Source organism: Canis lupus, chromosome 33 (assembly GCF_048164855.1).
Source record: "Canis lupus baileyi chromosome 33, mCanLup2.hap1, whole genome shotgun sequence".
Taxonomy (NCBI): Eukaryota; Metazoa; Chordata; class Mammalia; order Carnivora; family Canidae; genus Canis; species Canis lupus.
The window spans coordinates 24,342,359-24,358,882 of NC_132870.1; the positions used below are offsets into that span (position 1 = coordinate 24,342,359).

At 37.2% G+C, this 16,524-nt stretch overlaps 1 protein-coding gene across 1 annotated transcript; it reads left to right on the forward strand.

The window, feature by feature from the left end:
- The first annotated feature begins 66 nt into the window (after positions 1 to 66).
- Positions 67 to 16,524, forward strand: CISD2 (CDGSH iron sulfur domain 2). Its single transcript, XM_072810497.1, has 3 exons — positions 67 to 297; positions 14,133 to 14,347; positions 15,811 to 16,524. Exons 1-3 carry the CDS (start codon positions 195 to 197, stop codon positions 15,898 to 15,900), a joined length of 408 nt encoding a protein of 135 aa, XP_072666598.1. The 5' UTR covers positions 67 to 194; the 3' UTR covers positions 15,901 to 16,524.

The window sequence follows — 16,524 nt, forward strand, 5'->3', positions numbered from 1 at the left end:
CACGTCACTCGCCCGCCGCCAATCGGCGCCCAGCAGGTCAACCACTCCTCCGGGGGCCCCCGGCACCGCCCCCTCCTGCCCGCCGCGGGACCCAGGCCGCGGCGCCCGCCCGCCCGCCCCCGCTTCCCGTCTGGGCGCAGGCGCGGGAGGAGCTGAGGCGCGAGGCGGGAGGGGAGTGGACGCTGCTGGCAAGGATGGTGCTGGAGAGCGTGGCCCGCATCGTGAAGGTGCAGCTCCCGGCGTATCTAAAGCGGCTCCCTGTGCCCGAGAGCATTACCGGGTTCGCCCGGCTCACAGGTAACCCCCGCCTCCAGCGAGTCCCCATCCTTGCAAGTTTCCCCAGGTGGGAGCCGGGGGTGGTCTTCACATCCCCCGGGCCGAGGGGCGGGGCGGGGCTGGGCGAGCGGCGCGTTACCCCGTGACCCCGCGCGCGGAGGGCGGGGGCGCGCGCAGGCGCAGATGCAGGCGCAGGCGCAGGCGCCGCGGGGCGCGCGGGAGTCCACCTCAGGTCCTCGCGTTAGCGGCTCTTCCGTGTCTTTCCGTGACGGAGGACGGGGTGCGGGCCGCGACTTCTCATCACACTGGCTCGCCGCAGTGTGCTTGTTTATGTTAGAGTAGGATAAGTCATCGGTATCGGAGGGCTGTGAATCAGACGTCCCGAGCTCTCGGCGGGGTTTGACCCATCGCGTGTGAGTGTGTGTGTGTGTGTGTGTGTGTGGGAGAGAAACGCAGACACACGCCGTAGTGAGCTGTCTTGGCAGTCTTGTTCGGTGACCACATCGGAGAGTGACCTCCGTTCCCGTAGGGAAGACTTGCGCTGCCCCGGAGGCATTTGAGGTCAACTCCCTGACTGTGGGCCTAGCGGTGGTTAAGGTAACTTGAGGAAACAGAGAGCGTTCGGGGGCTAGCTAGGACGATTTAATGAACATATGTGACATTCTGTATTTAACAGCCCTCCTTTACAAAAACAAAAAACAAAACACACACACACACAAAACAAAACAAAAAAACCCACAAAGAACCCACAACTCAGGATTTCATATCTAAAGGACGAAAATTTTCTTTTCGTTAAATGTGGTCAACACTTGGAAGATGATGTTGGGTTTTGAGTGTTATAGTGTGAGTGGGATATTTGTTTTGTTTTGTTTTGTTTTGTTTTGAGTGGGGTATTTGTAAACCAGATTGAGACTGATTAGGATGGCGAGGGGGGGGGACCATATCGATTCGGCAAACTTTGAACTCCTCTGTCCTGAATGTCAGGGAATGAAGTATGAATTTAAGATAATTTTGAGATAAATAGGGTTGCTTAGCCTGGAGCAGTGTGGAGTTCTATGGTAGCTGACACAAAACACAGCTTTTGGAAGGCTTACTGGTGGAAGAAGAAGAAATTTTATTTTCTGTAGACCAAAAGACAGAACTAGGACCAAATTAGTGAAGATTATTTAGAGATGGATTTCAGCTCCAACACACACCTCCATTCTGTTTGGTGGTTTTGCTTTTTTAAGAGTATATATATTTTAGAGGCAGAGTCAGGTAGTAGATTTCAATGAGATGAACTAGATGACATTCCAAATCTAGAGATTCTTTGAATTATGGCTTGGTAGGAAGCATGTCATTGAATAGAAAGCATGGTAACTGAATAATTGGCATTAAAAGAAACATGTAAACAGAAGCAGCATAAAAGTAACATAAAATGAAAAATGTTTCAAGTTAAGTATTTATAAACATCAAAATCCTCTTTTGATCCTATTATTCTAATAGATATTCTGCAGTTAAATAAAAATGTGATGCTTTTTTCCTCTTTATCATTGCTTTTGCTTTAGTGCTTTACATATTTTAATGTGTTCCTCATCTTTTTTCTAACAACTGTATAATCCTATTTTAGATTAACATCATTGTAGGCCTAACCATTCCCCTGCAGTTGGAAATTTGCAATGTTTGCGTATATATGTATTTTATTCACACTGTTCAGTGGTAAGTAGCCTTGAACCAATTGTTAGGAGATTTTTTCCTCCTTTGAATTACGCACTTGAATGTATTCACCAAAACGATACCACCTGGCAATAGGAGCTCGAAAGAATGTGATCATTTTGTGACATTTGTTCCCATTTGCCAACTTATATTAATACTTTGCCCAAATTAACTGACAAGTTTTTAAAGTCAAGAAAGAAGGAAGTCCTCTTAACTCCCACCCCAGCCCAGTGAAACCTGAATTATGCATTGATTCTAATGGTGGCTGGTTTTATGTTAATTTCAGTTTTCTGTAAATAAGAGTGTAGTTGGAACAGATAGAAGGTATGTCTATGATTTCGTGACTAGATTTTTAGAAGCTTTTTTTCTTGATTTCTACTGTCAACAAATATTTAATTCCCATCAAAGACATTAAGGAAACTCAATCTAAACCTTTTCTCCCTTAAATCAATAATAAATAGTAACTTCCTCTTCAAAGCTGTTAAATATTTAAACTGAGGACTGATTCTCAGAACTAGTGACAACTCTGATAAATGTCTTAAAAACATATATTTAAGTTCCGTTAGGTGTGTCTACACTCTATTTCTCATTGTATTGTTTATTTGCTAGGAAGTATTAGCATGTTTGTAATAACTGCTGTATGAAAAATGGACAATGACAATATAACAGTTGAAGAATCTGTTTTGGAGCACTGTGGAAGAAAATTTCTACCAACCAATTTCCACTCTGAGTCTTCCCTTCAGAGTAGATTGTAATAGATAATTACATTTACTTCTAGAATCCATACTTAGACACTTGTTGAAACAAAAACCTGGAAGATAACTTTTCAGCAATTGTTTAAAATGTCTAGGACACCAAAAGTGTTTTCATTTTTTATTTGTGAAAATTAGAACAGTTATAGCTTACATTATTATTGCCTGTTTTTTTTCTTCCCTATTTAGATCTAGCGGTTTTTTGTAAAGTAATTGGCCCTCTCATGATGACTCTGCATTCTTAGTAAACACTTGGAGATCCTTAATCACTTTACAGTATTTACAGACAGTCCTTATCTATTAGAAACAACTTATCTATTTTTGTTTAGGTCACATGTTTAACAGTGAGTCTTTTAAGATAAATTTGTGTGATTCCACACTTTTGAAGTATAGTCTATTCCAATAATTTGATCTTTAACAAAGCTTTCCCTGTTGTGTAAACTTTTAAAATAGAACAACAAAATCTTCCTATTCAAAAGTCAGAAACAGTTTACTTGTAGTTTTAAAAGCTTGCTATGGAACTTTAAATATAATAGCTCTTCCTCCTTGACCCTGGTTGCTTCTTTGAAACATAAGGGTTTTGCTCCTAAAGATAAAGCAGTGAATCCGAAGGTGATCAGTATTTTTTCCAGAGTAACACAGACGCATCAGAGCTGACAGGATTAAAGGCATTAGCTCTGTTTATCCAGAAAGGGCCAATTCTGAATGAAGAATTTAGAAGTGGAACAGGGTTGAAAACCTATATCCATAAGAAAACTTCTGCAAGCATGTTCATACCTGCTTTATTTATAATAGCCCCAAAGTGGAAGCAACCAAAATATCTACCAACAGGAGAGTGGATATTCATTGTGAAATATGGGTTGGCAATAAAAAGAGATAAATTACTGATCCACAGATGAATCTCCAAAACTTTATGTTGAGTGAAAAAGCTTTGGTTATAAATATCAGTGGTGGGAGAATAGACTAGAAAGGGACAGGAGAATACTTTCTTGGGTGATGGGAGTATTTTGCATGTTTTTACATTTTCACTTGAGGCTACTGGCATATATTTAATTGTCACAACTCAGAGCTAAACACTTAAGTTCTGTTTATTTTATTGTATGTAAAATGTACCAGAATTTTTTTTTTAAAGAAATGGAACAAAAGGTGAGTTTTCTTAGTAGGGATGTATAAGAAATTAAGTTCAAACCCAGAAAGTTGCATTTATTAATATGTAAATAATAGAGACTATTTCTTTTTTTTTTAAAGAGACTATTTCTAAAAGATCAAAGAATTTTATTTTAAACTGTTTTTGTGAATTTGATGAAATAATTACATAGTTCCTATAAGTTATAAAAGTTTTTTCCCTCTTCCTAGTTAAACCAACCATATATAAAAGTCAGTGTAATTAAAGAATTAAAGATTATACTAGCCTTTGTGGAGAACAGTTTAAGTGGTAATAGCAAAACCATCCATTGGAAATATTTTACTTTCTCTTTTTACAATTCAGAAATAGAAATCATTTCTGTATCTTACCTGGAAATGATACACAAGAAAATATGTTATTACCAGGAACCAAGTTCCCAATATTATTTTTATGGTATCATTATATGCCATCTTTTGAGAAGGCAAAAAAGACTACCCTAGTTTCTTAGGATAGAACTCCTCTTTGAGATCCATGTGTGTCTATATGTACTTTTTACAAATGTCTTTATCATAAGTCTTTGTTTATATATCTTGGTCAGGAGTAAGTAAGGCAAAAGAGACTACCCTAGTTTCTTTTTTAAAATTTTTATTTATTTATTTAAATTTATTTATGATAGTTACACACACAGAGAGAGAGAGGCAGAGACATAGGCAGAGGGAGAAGCAGGCTCCATGCACCGGGAGCCCGACGTGGGATTCGATCCCGGGTCTCCAGGATCGCGCCCTGGGCCAAAGGCAGGCACCAAACCGCTGCGCCACCCAGGGATCCCGACTACCCTAGTTTCTTAGGATAGAACTCCTCTTTGAGATCCATGTGTGTCTATATGTACTTTTTACAAATGTCTTTATCATAGTCTTTGTTTATATATCTTGTTCAGGAGTAAGTGTGATAGGTAGCTATTTGAATCTGCCCTGTCTTAAGCTGAATTCTGTTTCTCTGAGGAGATACTTTTAATAATGTCTGAACTTTGGAAAAATTTATGTTAAAATTGCTTGCTACTCAGGTTGTTTTGAAATGTTCTTTCTATGTAGATTTTGTTTCTCTGGTGGTACTGGTTCTTTCACTCTAACTTCTTAGTCTGTTTATCTTAACAGTGGGAAGTAGAATATTACAAAACACATTTAGAACCCTGCATGGTATTTTAGTATAAATGTGGTCTGATTTTTTATTTTAACGTAGAAAACTTAGGTGTTTTTAAAAAAAATGGAAGTAGGAACACTTCACTGATGGAGGAAGAAGGTCTTTCTGAAGTGAAAAATTTGAAATAAAGGAAAAATTTAAGGAAATTCAAGCCTTTTACATTCAAATGAATAAGCAAAATGCTGCCTAACTAACTGGGTGCCTTTTTATTGAGGTCAGCCAGTTCCCTGTACTTGACTTAATTACAGCCCAAAATACCTACATCTGCCCCCCCCCCCCCCAAACCTTGATCTCTCACACTGTTATCTTCTACTCCTGGCTTGTCTACTTCATAATTTTTCATAGATGCATCTTCCTGCCCTAAATGAAACAAAGCTGTCCCTGAGGAAGGCACTTCCCCTGCCGGTAGCTCTCTCAGTGATCTCTTTTCTCTTTTTCCTTGTCTTTCTGGGATGAGGGAGCAGGGGGAGTTGGCATCTTTTAGGATCTGCAGAGCAGCCTCTACACTGGTCTATTTCACTCTGTCTTAAAGAAAGCTGTGACTTGTGAAATCCAGCAGTATCTCTAATTTTTTTGCTGGTAAATGTTGGCCTTTAGTTTCTCCCTTACACTCTTTAAGGATGTCAACGCCTCATATTTTTCCTTTCTTCTACAACACAACACTGGTCTTTTCCTGCTTAAAACTGCTCTTCTTACGTTCTGTTTTGGTTTGTTTTTAGATCACAGACCAGTATCTCCATCCATCCAGATAATAAAACCAGAAATCTGGGAATCATGAAGGAGCCTCACTTCCACCATTTACCTGATACTCCATACTTGATCACTCACCCAATCCTGTTGATCTTACTACCTAAGTTAGTGGTTCTTAAGTTTTAAAGCAATGAAGATTTATCACTTTGTTCCCAGTGAAAGCATCAGACTATCTCCTCTAGGGATGCCTGGGTGGCTCAGCAGTTGAGCATCTGCCTTTGGCTCAGGGCATGATCCTGGAGTCCCGGGATCAAGTCCCACATCAGGCTCCCCACATGGAGCCTGCTTCTCCCTCTGCCTGTGTCTCTACCTCTCTCTCTTTAGACTATCTTCTCTTCAGGCAGTTTTAGGGGATACATTTGTCCTCTTTAATGGCCGCTGCCTTAGTTTAAGTTTCCATTATTTTGTGGGGGTGGAGGGGGGATTATTTCAGTGGATTTCTAACCGATTGTCTTGCATCTTGTCCTCCAACTAGTGGCCCTCTCTGCTCTTCCCTCTGTCTCTCTACCAGTCCATCTTCCATCTGATACTGTAATTCCATCTGATTTCATAAATGAAGTTTTCCATTTATATTAGTATTCAGATATATCAATAGTTCCCTTTTATGTACCAAATAGATTTTACTTACTTGTTAATTTTTATCATCTGGGACCTGACCACCTCTACAATTCCTCTCCTATTTCATCATTCCAACAGTATTGTGGTGCTTACTTCCTTAAACTTTTCATGCACCTCATATCTCTGTGCTTTTGCCTATCCTGTTTCTTCTGTGTGAAATGTAGTCCCTCCTCCCATAAGCCTGTGGACTCCTATACTCTTACTCATCTTTCAGAAACCTGGTTAGGTGCCAGATTCTCTAGTCTGCTCATCCCTGCGGAGTTAATCATGTCTTTTTCTGTATTGCTTATTTATAATTACACATATTATACAGTACTGTAATCCTTTTTTATAGAACTGTATTCCATACTAGATGAAAAGCTTCTTTGGAGTGGGACTGTGTCTTGTAATTTTTGTATCTTCACCTGTCATATCACCTAATCTGTCTGTGGGGTTTTATATTTCCTGAGGGTGCTTAAAGTTTTTTTCTTAGTTTAAACAGAATTCTTTTTTTTTTAATTTATTTTTTATTGGTGTTCAATTTACCAACATACAGAATAACACACAGTGATCATCCCGTCAAGTACCCCCCTCAGTGCCCATCACCCATTCACCCCCACCCCCCGCCCTCCTCCCCTTCCACCCCCGCCCTCCTCCCCTTCCACTCCTCCCAGAGTTAGGAGTCTTTATGTTCTGTCTCTCTTTCTGATATTTCCCACACATTTCTTCTCCCTTCCCTTATATTCCCTTTCACTATTATTTATATTCCCCAAATGAATGAGAACATATAATGTTTGTCCTTCTCCGATTGACTTCACTCAGCATAATACCCTCCAGTTCCATCCACGTCGAAGCAAATGGTGGGTATTTGTCGTTTCTAATGGCTGAGTAATATTCCATTGTATACATAAACCACATCTTCTTTATCCATTCATCTTTCGATGGACACCGAGGCTCCTTCCACAGTTTGGCTATTGTGGACATTGCTGCTATAAACATCGGAGTGCAGGTGTCCCAGCGTTTCATTGCATCTGAATCTTTGGGGTAAATCCCCAACAGTGCAATTGCTGGGTCATAGGGCAGGTCTATTTTTAACTCTTTGAGGAACCTCCACACAGTTTTCCAGAGTGGCTGCACCAGTTCACATTCCCACCAACAGTGTAAGAGGGTTCCCTTTTCTCCGCATCCTCTCCAACATTTGTGGTTTCCTGCCTTGTTAATTCTCCCCATTCTCACTGGTGTGAGGTGGTATCTCATTGTGGTTTTGATTGTATTTCCCTGATGGCAAGTGATGCAGAGCATTTTCTCCTGTGCGTGTTGGCCATGTCTATGTCTTCCTCTGTGATATTTCTCTTCATGTCTTTTGCCCATTTCATGATTGGATTGTTTGTTTCTTTGGTGTTGAGTTTAATAAGTTCTTTATAGATCTTGGAAATTAGCTGTAGGTTGTCTTTTAGTTTTGTTGACTGTATCCTTTGCTGTGCAATAGCTTCTTATCTTGATGAAGTCCCAATAGTTCATTTTTGCTTTTGTTTCTTTTGCCTTCATGGATGTATCTTGCAAGAAGTTACTGTGGGCAAGTTCAAAAAGGGTGTTGCCTGTGTTCTCCTCTAGGATTTTGATGGACTCTTGTCTCACATTTAGATCTTTCATCCATTTTGAGTTTATCTTTGTGTATGGTGAAAGAGAGTGGTCTAGTTTCATTCTTCTGCATGTGGATGTCCAATTTTCCCAGCACCATTTATTGAAGAGACTGTCTTTCTTCCAATGGATAGTCTTTCCTCCTTTATCGAGTATTATTTGACCATTAAGTTCAGGGTCCACTTCTGGGTTCTCTATTCTGTTCCATTGATCTATGTGTCTGTTTTTGTGTCAGTACCACACTGTCTTGATGACCACAGCGTTGTAGTACAACCTGAAATCTGGCATTGTGATGCCCCCAGATATGGTTTTCTTTTTTAAAATTCCCCTGGCTATTCGGGGTCTTTTCTGATTCCACACAAATCTTAAAATAATTTGTTCTAACTCTCTGAAGAAAGTCCATGGTATTTTGATAGGGATTGCATTAAACGTGTAAATTGCCCTGGGTAACATTGACATTTTCACAATATTAATTCTGCCAATCCATGAGCATGGAATATTTTTCCATCTCTTTGTGTCTTCCTCAATTTCTTTCAGAAGTGTTCTATAGTTTTTAGGGTATAGATCCTTTACCTCTTTGGTTAGGTTTATTCCTAGGTATCTTATGATTTTGGGTGCATTTAAACAGAATTCTTACCTGTTAACTTACACTGTTATCATTTGTAAGCCTTGAACAAAGGCAAATATATGCATATCTAACAGGAGTCACTTTAAATATCAGTTTAATGAGTACAGACTCACTTCAGTTAAAATTCATTGAAGTCTTGGTTTGTGTCAGTCTCTGTTAGAGGATAGTGGGTGAGGAGACAGATATTTACATAACTAGTTTTGGGGCAGAATGCATTAGTAGCTTCCTTTCCCAGTGCTCAATAGTTTTTACAGAGTGGTTTCCAACTTCATTCATTCATTCCTCCCAGCAGTTATATGAAGTTGGAAGTTTCTTTACATGTACTCTTCCTTGTGCTTCGAAAGTTCTTTTCTTTTCTCAAGTCTTTTGGAGCCCTTAGCTTTTCTTTCTTTTAGATCTTGGCTTAAAGATATTTTTTTCCTTCCTGTCTCCCTTTCTTAAAGTTGCAGTCAGCCTACTGCTTTGCCTCTAGGATAGTCTTTATTTTCTTATATCATCTTGTTTGTTTTCTTCATAGCTCTTATTATAGTCTAAAATATTCATGCTTATTTGTTTACTTGTTTGTGGTTATCTTCTCTAAAATATATACCCTACCTATGAGAACAGGGACCTTCCTTGTCCATCAGCCTGGATCCCCAGCACCTAGTACAATATTTAGGATGTTGTGAGTATTTATGAGTAAATGATGTTGTTCCTGTTGTACAGACCAAAGAAACCTGATTCTGAGTATATGAGAATCTGGATTTATACAACAGCTAAACTATGAATTAGTTATGTATTGAAATCCTGCTCTTGTGCCAGGCACTGTACTGAGTACTGGGTACATAGAGACAAGTAAGAAAGCTGCTACACTTGCGTTACCACATTGTCTCGACATCATGGGTTATTATATAGTAAAAAATTAAAACCAGATGGTTTAAGAATAGCAAAGAGATCAGTTTTCTTAATTCAGTAACATCTATTAAGTACTTAAATTGGTGAGAGAACTCAGAAAGGGGCTTATAAAAAGAGCAAACTTTTTAGAATGGTGGAAATACCCTGTATCTTGCTTTAGGTGGTGTTTATAAGTCTATATAGTTCAAAAACTCATCAAATTTAACACTTACCTCAAAGCTCAACAGGCTGAACTGTAATTATGACTCATTATAGAATAAAATAAATTGAACCAAGCAGTATTTGAGAATACAGTGGTGACCAAGACAAATAAGACCTTTGCTTTTATAGATCCTAGATTGTGATTGTGGGGACAAAATGGATGGATGTAGCCATTAAAATTCATGTTTCCAAATGTCCCTGATAATAAAGTGAAAGGACTGTGTATACAACATGGTCTTAGTTTTGGTATAGAGCAAAAAAAAAAAAAAAAAAAAAAAAGTAAAAAAAAGTAAAATGTTACCAACTCTTGACTGATAAGATTAAAAGTTATTTTTTTATACTTTTCTAAATTTTGTAAAAAAATTATATTTTTGATAATCCTAAGCATTAAAAAATATATACTGCACAAAACATACATTATACCTAACAATTAGGAGATAATAGTTTTCCCTTCATAGTACCTAAAGTATCTGTAATAGCTCAGCATATATCATACAGGTTCATAGGAGATAGCTGTTCTTAAAATTTTTTGTAAATTTGTTTGATTTTTCTGTATTCCATACTTGTTCATTAAAAATCAACCTTAATAAATATATTTAAAGTGATTTAATTAAGCTTCATAGGCTGTATTATTTTTTTATAAAGCTTTTCTATACTTAAATTGAAGTTTATCACTTTCAAAAAGTAAATTGCACTCAGACTGTTGTATCAATTATTACTTTGTTATAGGAGATAATAGTATTTTTTATGACCATATTACCACAGAGTAATGTTTTATCAAGGAATTATGTCAAATGAACATTTTCTGAGGTAGATTTTTTAAAGTATTAATGCCTTTTATTCCCTGAGATTTGTGGGCTCAGACAGGAAATGTTAAACCTAGGAATCATTGAACTTAGGAATCTAAGTGAAGTTTTTCAACTTTAAATTCCTATTTACTTTTTGACTTGGACTCATTTAACCTTTCATGATTTTTAAACTTTGTAATATAGAATAATACTTAAAGTTACTCTACATTTAATAAATATTTATTGAATAACTACTACAAAATATTTTACTAGGTGTTGGGGTCAATAGCAATGTCAGACATTCATTGCCTGATCTAGAAGATAAGTGTAAATCAGTAGTCATAGTACTCTGGTGATTGAGAAAGGGACTGACGTTTATGCTCGGCATTCGTTTATTTAAGTCATTCATAAAACACCTTGGAGGTATCTACTTTGCTCTAGGGAGAGTGATATGTAGCTCCTTTTCTTATAGGCTTATGAGTCAAATTTATAAGCAGATGACAGTAGAGTGATAAACGAGGAAAAAGGGCTTGGAAGTAAAAGTGATCGATTTTGCTTTGTTATATCAAGGAAGGATTTTGGAGAAAGCAATATTTGACCCTAATCTTAAAGGGTGTACACAAATTAATCCAATAGACTAGAGGTAGAAAGACAGAAGGAATACCTTTGCAAAGAACACTGGAAGGCAGCTAGTAGGTGGTAGCTTTGGGTGCCTTCAGGTACGTTAAGAGATGGGTGCTGAAGCTGTCAAAGCAGCTATGCCATACTACAGAGATGTTATTGAAATAATGGTCTGTAGCAGTGCCACCCAAAAAACATGATGGAAGTGTTCTCTGGGCTGTCAGATATGGTAGCCACTAGTCATATGTCGCTGTTGAGCTGGTGATATGTGACTAGTTTGTCTTGGAAATTCAATTTTGAATTTTATAAGTAAATAGCTGTATATGTGTATTAATCATGTTTTTTATTTTCTATATTTTATGGTGCTTTGACACTTTGGGGCCAAGAAGAATCTGCACCTTCCCAGGAGTAGCTAATTCCTAGAGATAGTAAACAACTTGCCTGTGAACTCACTTTTCATATGCAAACCAACCATCACCTTTATGTTACTCTCACATACCATGCCTGTATTCCTCCTGCCCTAATCACCGGGGTTAAGTACTAGACAACTGCAGACTATCCCTATAGCCCAGAGCCCACAGAAATTATTCCTTTGCCTTTTTGATGGAAACCACAGTAAAGATTTGTGCTGGTGCTTTCCTCTTCCCTTCCTCCTGACCAAAGCTGGTACTTCCCTCCGTGGTCCTGTGTAGCATGGTGTACCCCATCTTGGGAATTACAAACAATAAACTTTACTTTCAACTCAGTTGTCTCATCTGTCATCTTACCATACTTGTTTAAAACAAAATCCGAGGTACAAATCAAAGCAGTGTGGCTAGTGGCTCCTATATTGGACAACTGATCCATAGGCAGACCCCCTTCTCCTGGAGAAACAGTTCATTTCCAGAACTTTAGTTCATTAAAAGAATCTATATGAAGTATCTCCACTTCGATTATGAGAATAGAACAGCCAACATGACAAAGTCCTTGTCCTTACAGAGCTTCATTCTGGCAACTAACATTGTCATATTCCCAAAGATTTCAACTATATACTGTTATCAAGTTAAGTTTGCAAGGAGTTGCTACCAACCTCCCTAATCTAGTAATAAATGTTATCATTTATTATGTATCTTCTCTGTGCTAGGCACTCTTGCAGGTTCTATACATAGAGTATATAAATAGGTTGTTTCATTTAGAGCTAATAACAAACCTTTGGCTTGGTGTTGTATCAAAAATAGTTTCATTTTGGGGGATCCCTGGGTGGCTCAGAGGTTTAGTGCCTGCCTGACGCCCAGGGCGTGGTCCTGGGGTCCCAGGATCGAGTCCCGCATCGGGCTTCCTGCATTTTGGAAGAGTTTGTATTAAGCCAGTCTTTTAATACTTGCATGGTAGAACAATGATCTCTGGGAAGTAGTTTTACCAAGAAGAGAGCAGATAAAATTTTAAATACGGGGATGCCTGTGTGGTTCAGTGATTGCCTTCAGCTCGGGGCGTGATCCTGGAGACCTGGGATCAAGCCCCACATCGGGCTCCCTGCATGGAGCCTGCTTCTCCCTCTGCCTGTGTCTCTGCCTCTCTCTCTCTCTCTCTCTGTCTCTTATGAATAAATAAAATCTTTAAAAAATAAAAATAGGGCAGCCCGGGTGGCTCAGCAGTTGAGTGCCACCTTCAGCCCAGGGCGTGATCCTGGAGACCCAGGATCGAGTCCTGCATAGGGCTCCCTGCATGGAACCTGCTGCTCCCTCTGCCTGTGTCTCTACCTCTCTTTCTCTGTGTGTGTGTCTCTCATAAACAAATAAATAAAATCTTTAAAAAAAATATCATACAACAGAATATCAAAAAATGAATATTTTACCATTGATGTAGGATTCCAGATAAAACATGTCTTCAATGCTTTAATTTACATTCTTGTAAGACATAGTGATTCCGAAAGAAATGTTGTCTGAACAGACTGAAATTTTCATACACTGAAAATTCTCATTATTACATACATCTTATTCCCTAAGTGTTCATTAAATGCCTTCGGGAATACTAAATACTGCCTCAGGGGGGTTAGGGAATATAAATAAATAAATAAAATGGTCCCTATGTCTATGAAGACAAATACATAAGGAAACCAAGATAAACATTTCAGCATGCAGTCAGTAAATTCTGGCTAGTGCTGTGACTCTGTGGGGCTCTGTAGAGAATCCTTTCTGTTATCTGTTATCTGTTATCTGAATCCTTAATGTTATCATTTGACAATCTTCACTGAGTACTTAACTGATATCTTGCTAAGCACTATGTAGAAATAGCATAGTCAAGAAAAAGAAAAACTAAAGATTATGTGCCAAGGCATGCTAATGAATGTTAACAATGGACTATGCTAAGAGTACAACTGTACTTTAACTCTTTTAAGCTGTGTTATTTATTTTTTTAAAGATTTATTTATTTATTCATGAGAGACACAGACTGAGAGAGAGAGGCAGAGACATAGGCAGAGGGAGAAGCAGGCTCCTCACAGGTAGCCTGATGTGGGACTCGATACCAGATCCCAGGATCACGACCTGAGCCAAAGGCAGATGCTCCACCACGGAGCCACCCTGGCATCCCCTGTTGTATGATTTTAGACATGGCGGAAATGCTTTCTAAACCTATAAAATATGTCACACATTGAACTTTGTAATGGTGATCATTACTCTTGAAATAAGAACGAAGTTCAATATACTTAGTGTGAGGATAGTAAAATAGGATATTTGACACAGGATCTGTTTCTCAAAGTTTTGTGTTCCAGTTTTACAAGTCTTAAGTTAGCCCACAAATAAAACAAAGTGGTCTCAGATATAGGTAGCTTGATTGTGTTATTTATTCATAGTGTTATGTTATAGATAAGTTAGGTAAGAGATTAACATGAGAAGTAAAGAACAAGTGAAGGATAAACCCAAGGACGACATGTGCTGTTTGAGCTCTATTAAGAGAGTACTGTTAAATCTGTACATGTTCAGTTTCAGAATGGCTTCGGTTACTGCCTTTCCTCGGTGTACTTGCACTACTTGGCTACCTTGCAATTCGTCCATTCCTCCCGAAGAAAAAACAACAGAAGGATAGCTTGATTAATCTTAAAATACAAAAGGAAAATCCCAAAGTGGTGAATGAAATAAACATTGAAGATTTGTGTCTCACTAAAGCAGCTTACTGTAGGTGTTGGCGTTCTAAGACGGTAAGATATATGCTTGCACGTATTCTAAAATTGTGCAGTTAAAGTTGTTCTTAAGTCCCAGTTTTGAGGTTCTTTGAGATGAATGATTTTTCCGCAGTATTCAGTACTGAAAATTTATATTCCTAAGTTAAAGTTTGCATTTTATGTTGGATACTTACCTACATGAGAAAAGTTACAGCAGTGCAAGGAAAGATAGAAATCTTATGCTTCAAAGCTGATGTCCGCCACTTATAGTGTGACTTTGGTTAGGCAGGTTTCTTAATCTTTAATCTCTGATGTTCAGGGTTTTTTTTTTTTTTAATAATATGTCAATATCATACACATTTTTTAGGATGTAGTGAGATGTATGTACAGTACCTTATATACAGACGAGCTAATAAATGGCAGCTATAATTATGGGTGTTTTTTAATGTGGGAATAAGTATGGAGTGATAAGTATTATAAGTAGCTGGTGAGATTTGTTTTCTAGTACTATGATCATAGGTTATTTGAAGTTTTAATATAGTAACATCACAACTTTTTTTTGTAATAAAGTTTTGGAAATCTAAGTGTCTGATAATGGGAATGATTATGGTATAATATAAATTATGGGATGTTAGGAAGCTATTACAAATCATGTTTTTAAGACTATTTTAATGACATGAGAGCATGATGTAGTTATTAAGAAAAGCACAGTACAGTTTGATCCCAATTTTGTTTTTAAAAAAGGAATACACTTAGTAAAATGCATAGGAAAAAATATCTCAAAATCTGGATTATTGTTATCTATGAGTGAATTTCTAAATATGCATTTTAAATTTTTTCAAAAACTATACAGTATGTGTGAGTTTTATAGTAGGAAAACATGAGATAATATATTTTGGTTCTCCCAAAACTTAATTGCTTACTGTTGACTAGAAGACTTACTGATGACATGAGGTCAGTTAACAACTATTTTGTATGTTAGATGTGTTACATACATTATTCTTACAATGAAGTAAGCTACAGAAAAAATTGTTAGTAAGAAAACCATAAAGAAGAGAAAATTCATTTACAGTACTGTATTGTGTTTATTGAAAAAAATCCACAGTTAAATGGTTCCATACAGTTCAAACCTGTTGTTCAAGGTTCAACAGTACATTCTTTTCAAATTTAAATAAGTGAAGAGAGGAGTTCTAATTTGGAGCTCTACAGAGAACAAGAGCTTATTTTGATCGCCCTTTAAACCTGTTTTATTGACTCTTGGAATAATCAAAAATAATCCAAAAAATCTATATCAAATAATAAATTAACTATTTAAAATTATTAAACTTGCTGTGATATTGGAGTGTAGTTAGGTTAGATGTAGAATATACATTACTCAGGAAAGCTATCTGATCATTTTTTCTTCAAAGTTATGTACTTCCTTGTAAGAGCATTTCACAAATATTCCTACTTACTGAATCATTTTTAAAATAACACTTGTAATTCTTTTTCCTTTCTAGTTTCCTGCCTGTGATGGTTCACATAATAAACACAATGAATTGACAGGAGATAATGTGGGCCCACTAATACTGAAGAAGAAAGAAGTATAATAGTAATGAATTAGGATTGAACTAAGTTGTGTGCTGTAAAATTCTATAACAATATTTTTTCATTTTTTATGTATAGATCTTTTAAATGGTAGTCTTAATTATTGCTACTGGTTGAGTAATTATTTCTGCCAATTTATTTTCTTCTACACTACTGTTTATATTTGATACTTTGTGTATTCAAACGGTCATTTATATAGAAATTAAATTGTACAACCCTTTCATTCTTACTTCAAAGACAATGTCTTGGTTTTCATTAACTGAGAAAAATCTGTTTTTGGCAGTGGGTCCAAAGCTCTTCCTTTGAATATCAATATTTTCTATGGAATCTACACTTAAATTTTTTCTCCCTACATTAAACATATTATTTTTCAGTCTTCTGTTCTGATCATTTGAAGTGACTTTTCCTCTTTGGCCTTCCACACACTGTTCTTTTCAGATCAGTAAGAAAAATATTGCTGTCAAGAATTACTTGAGTTTTCAAAGAGATAAATGCTTTGCTTTATAAACATTATGTCTAATTAAAGTGTGAATATCCCAATTTCAGAAAAGACATGAACTGGATATAGAAAGTTCCAAAAAGGAATAGTTATTTACATTATTAAAAAAATGTGTTTACTTTACAAA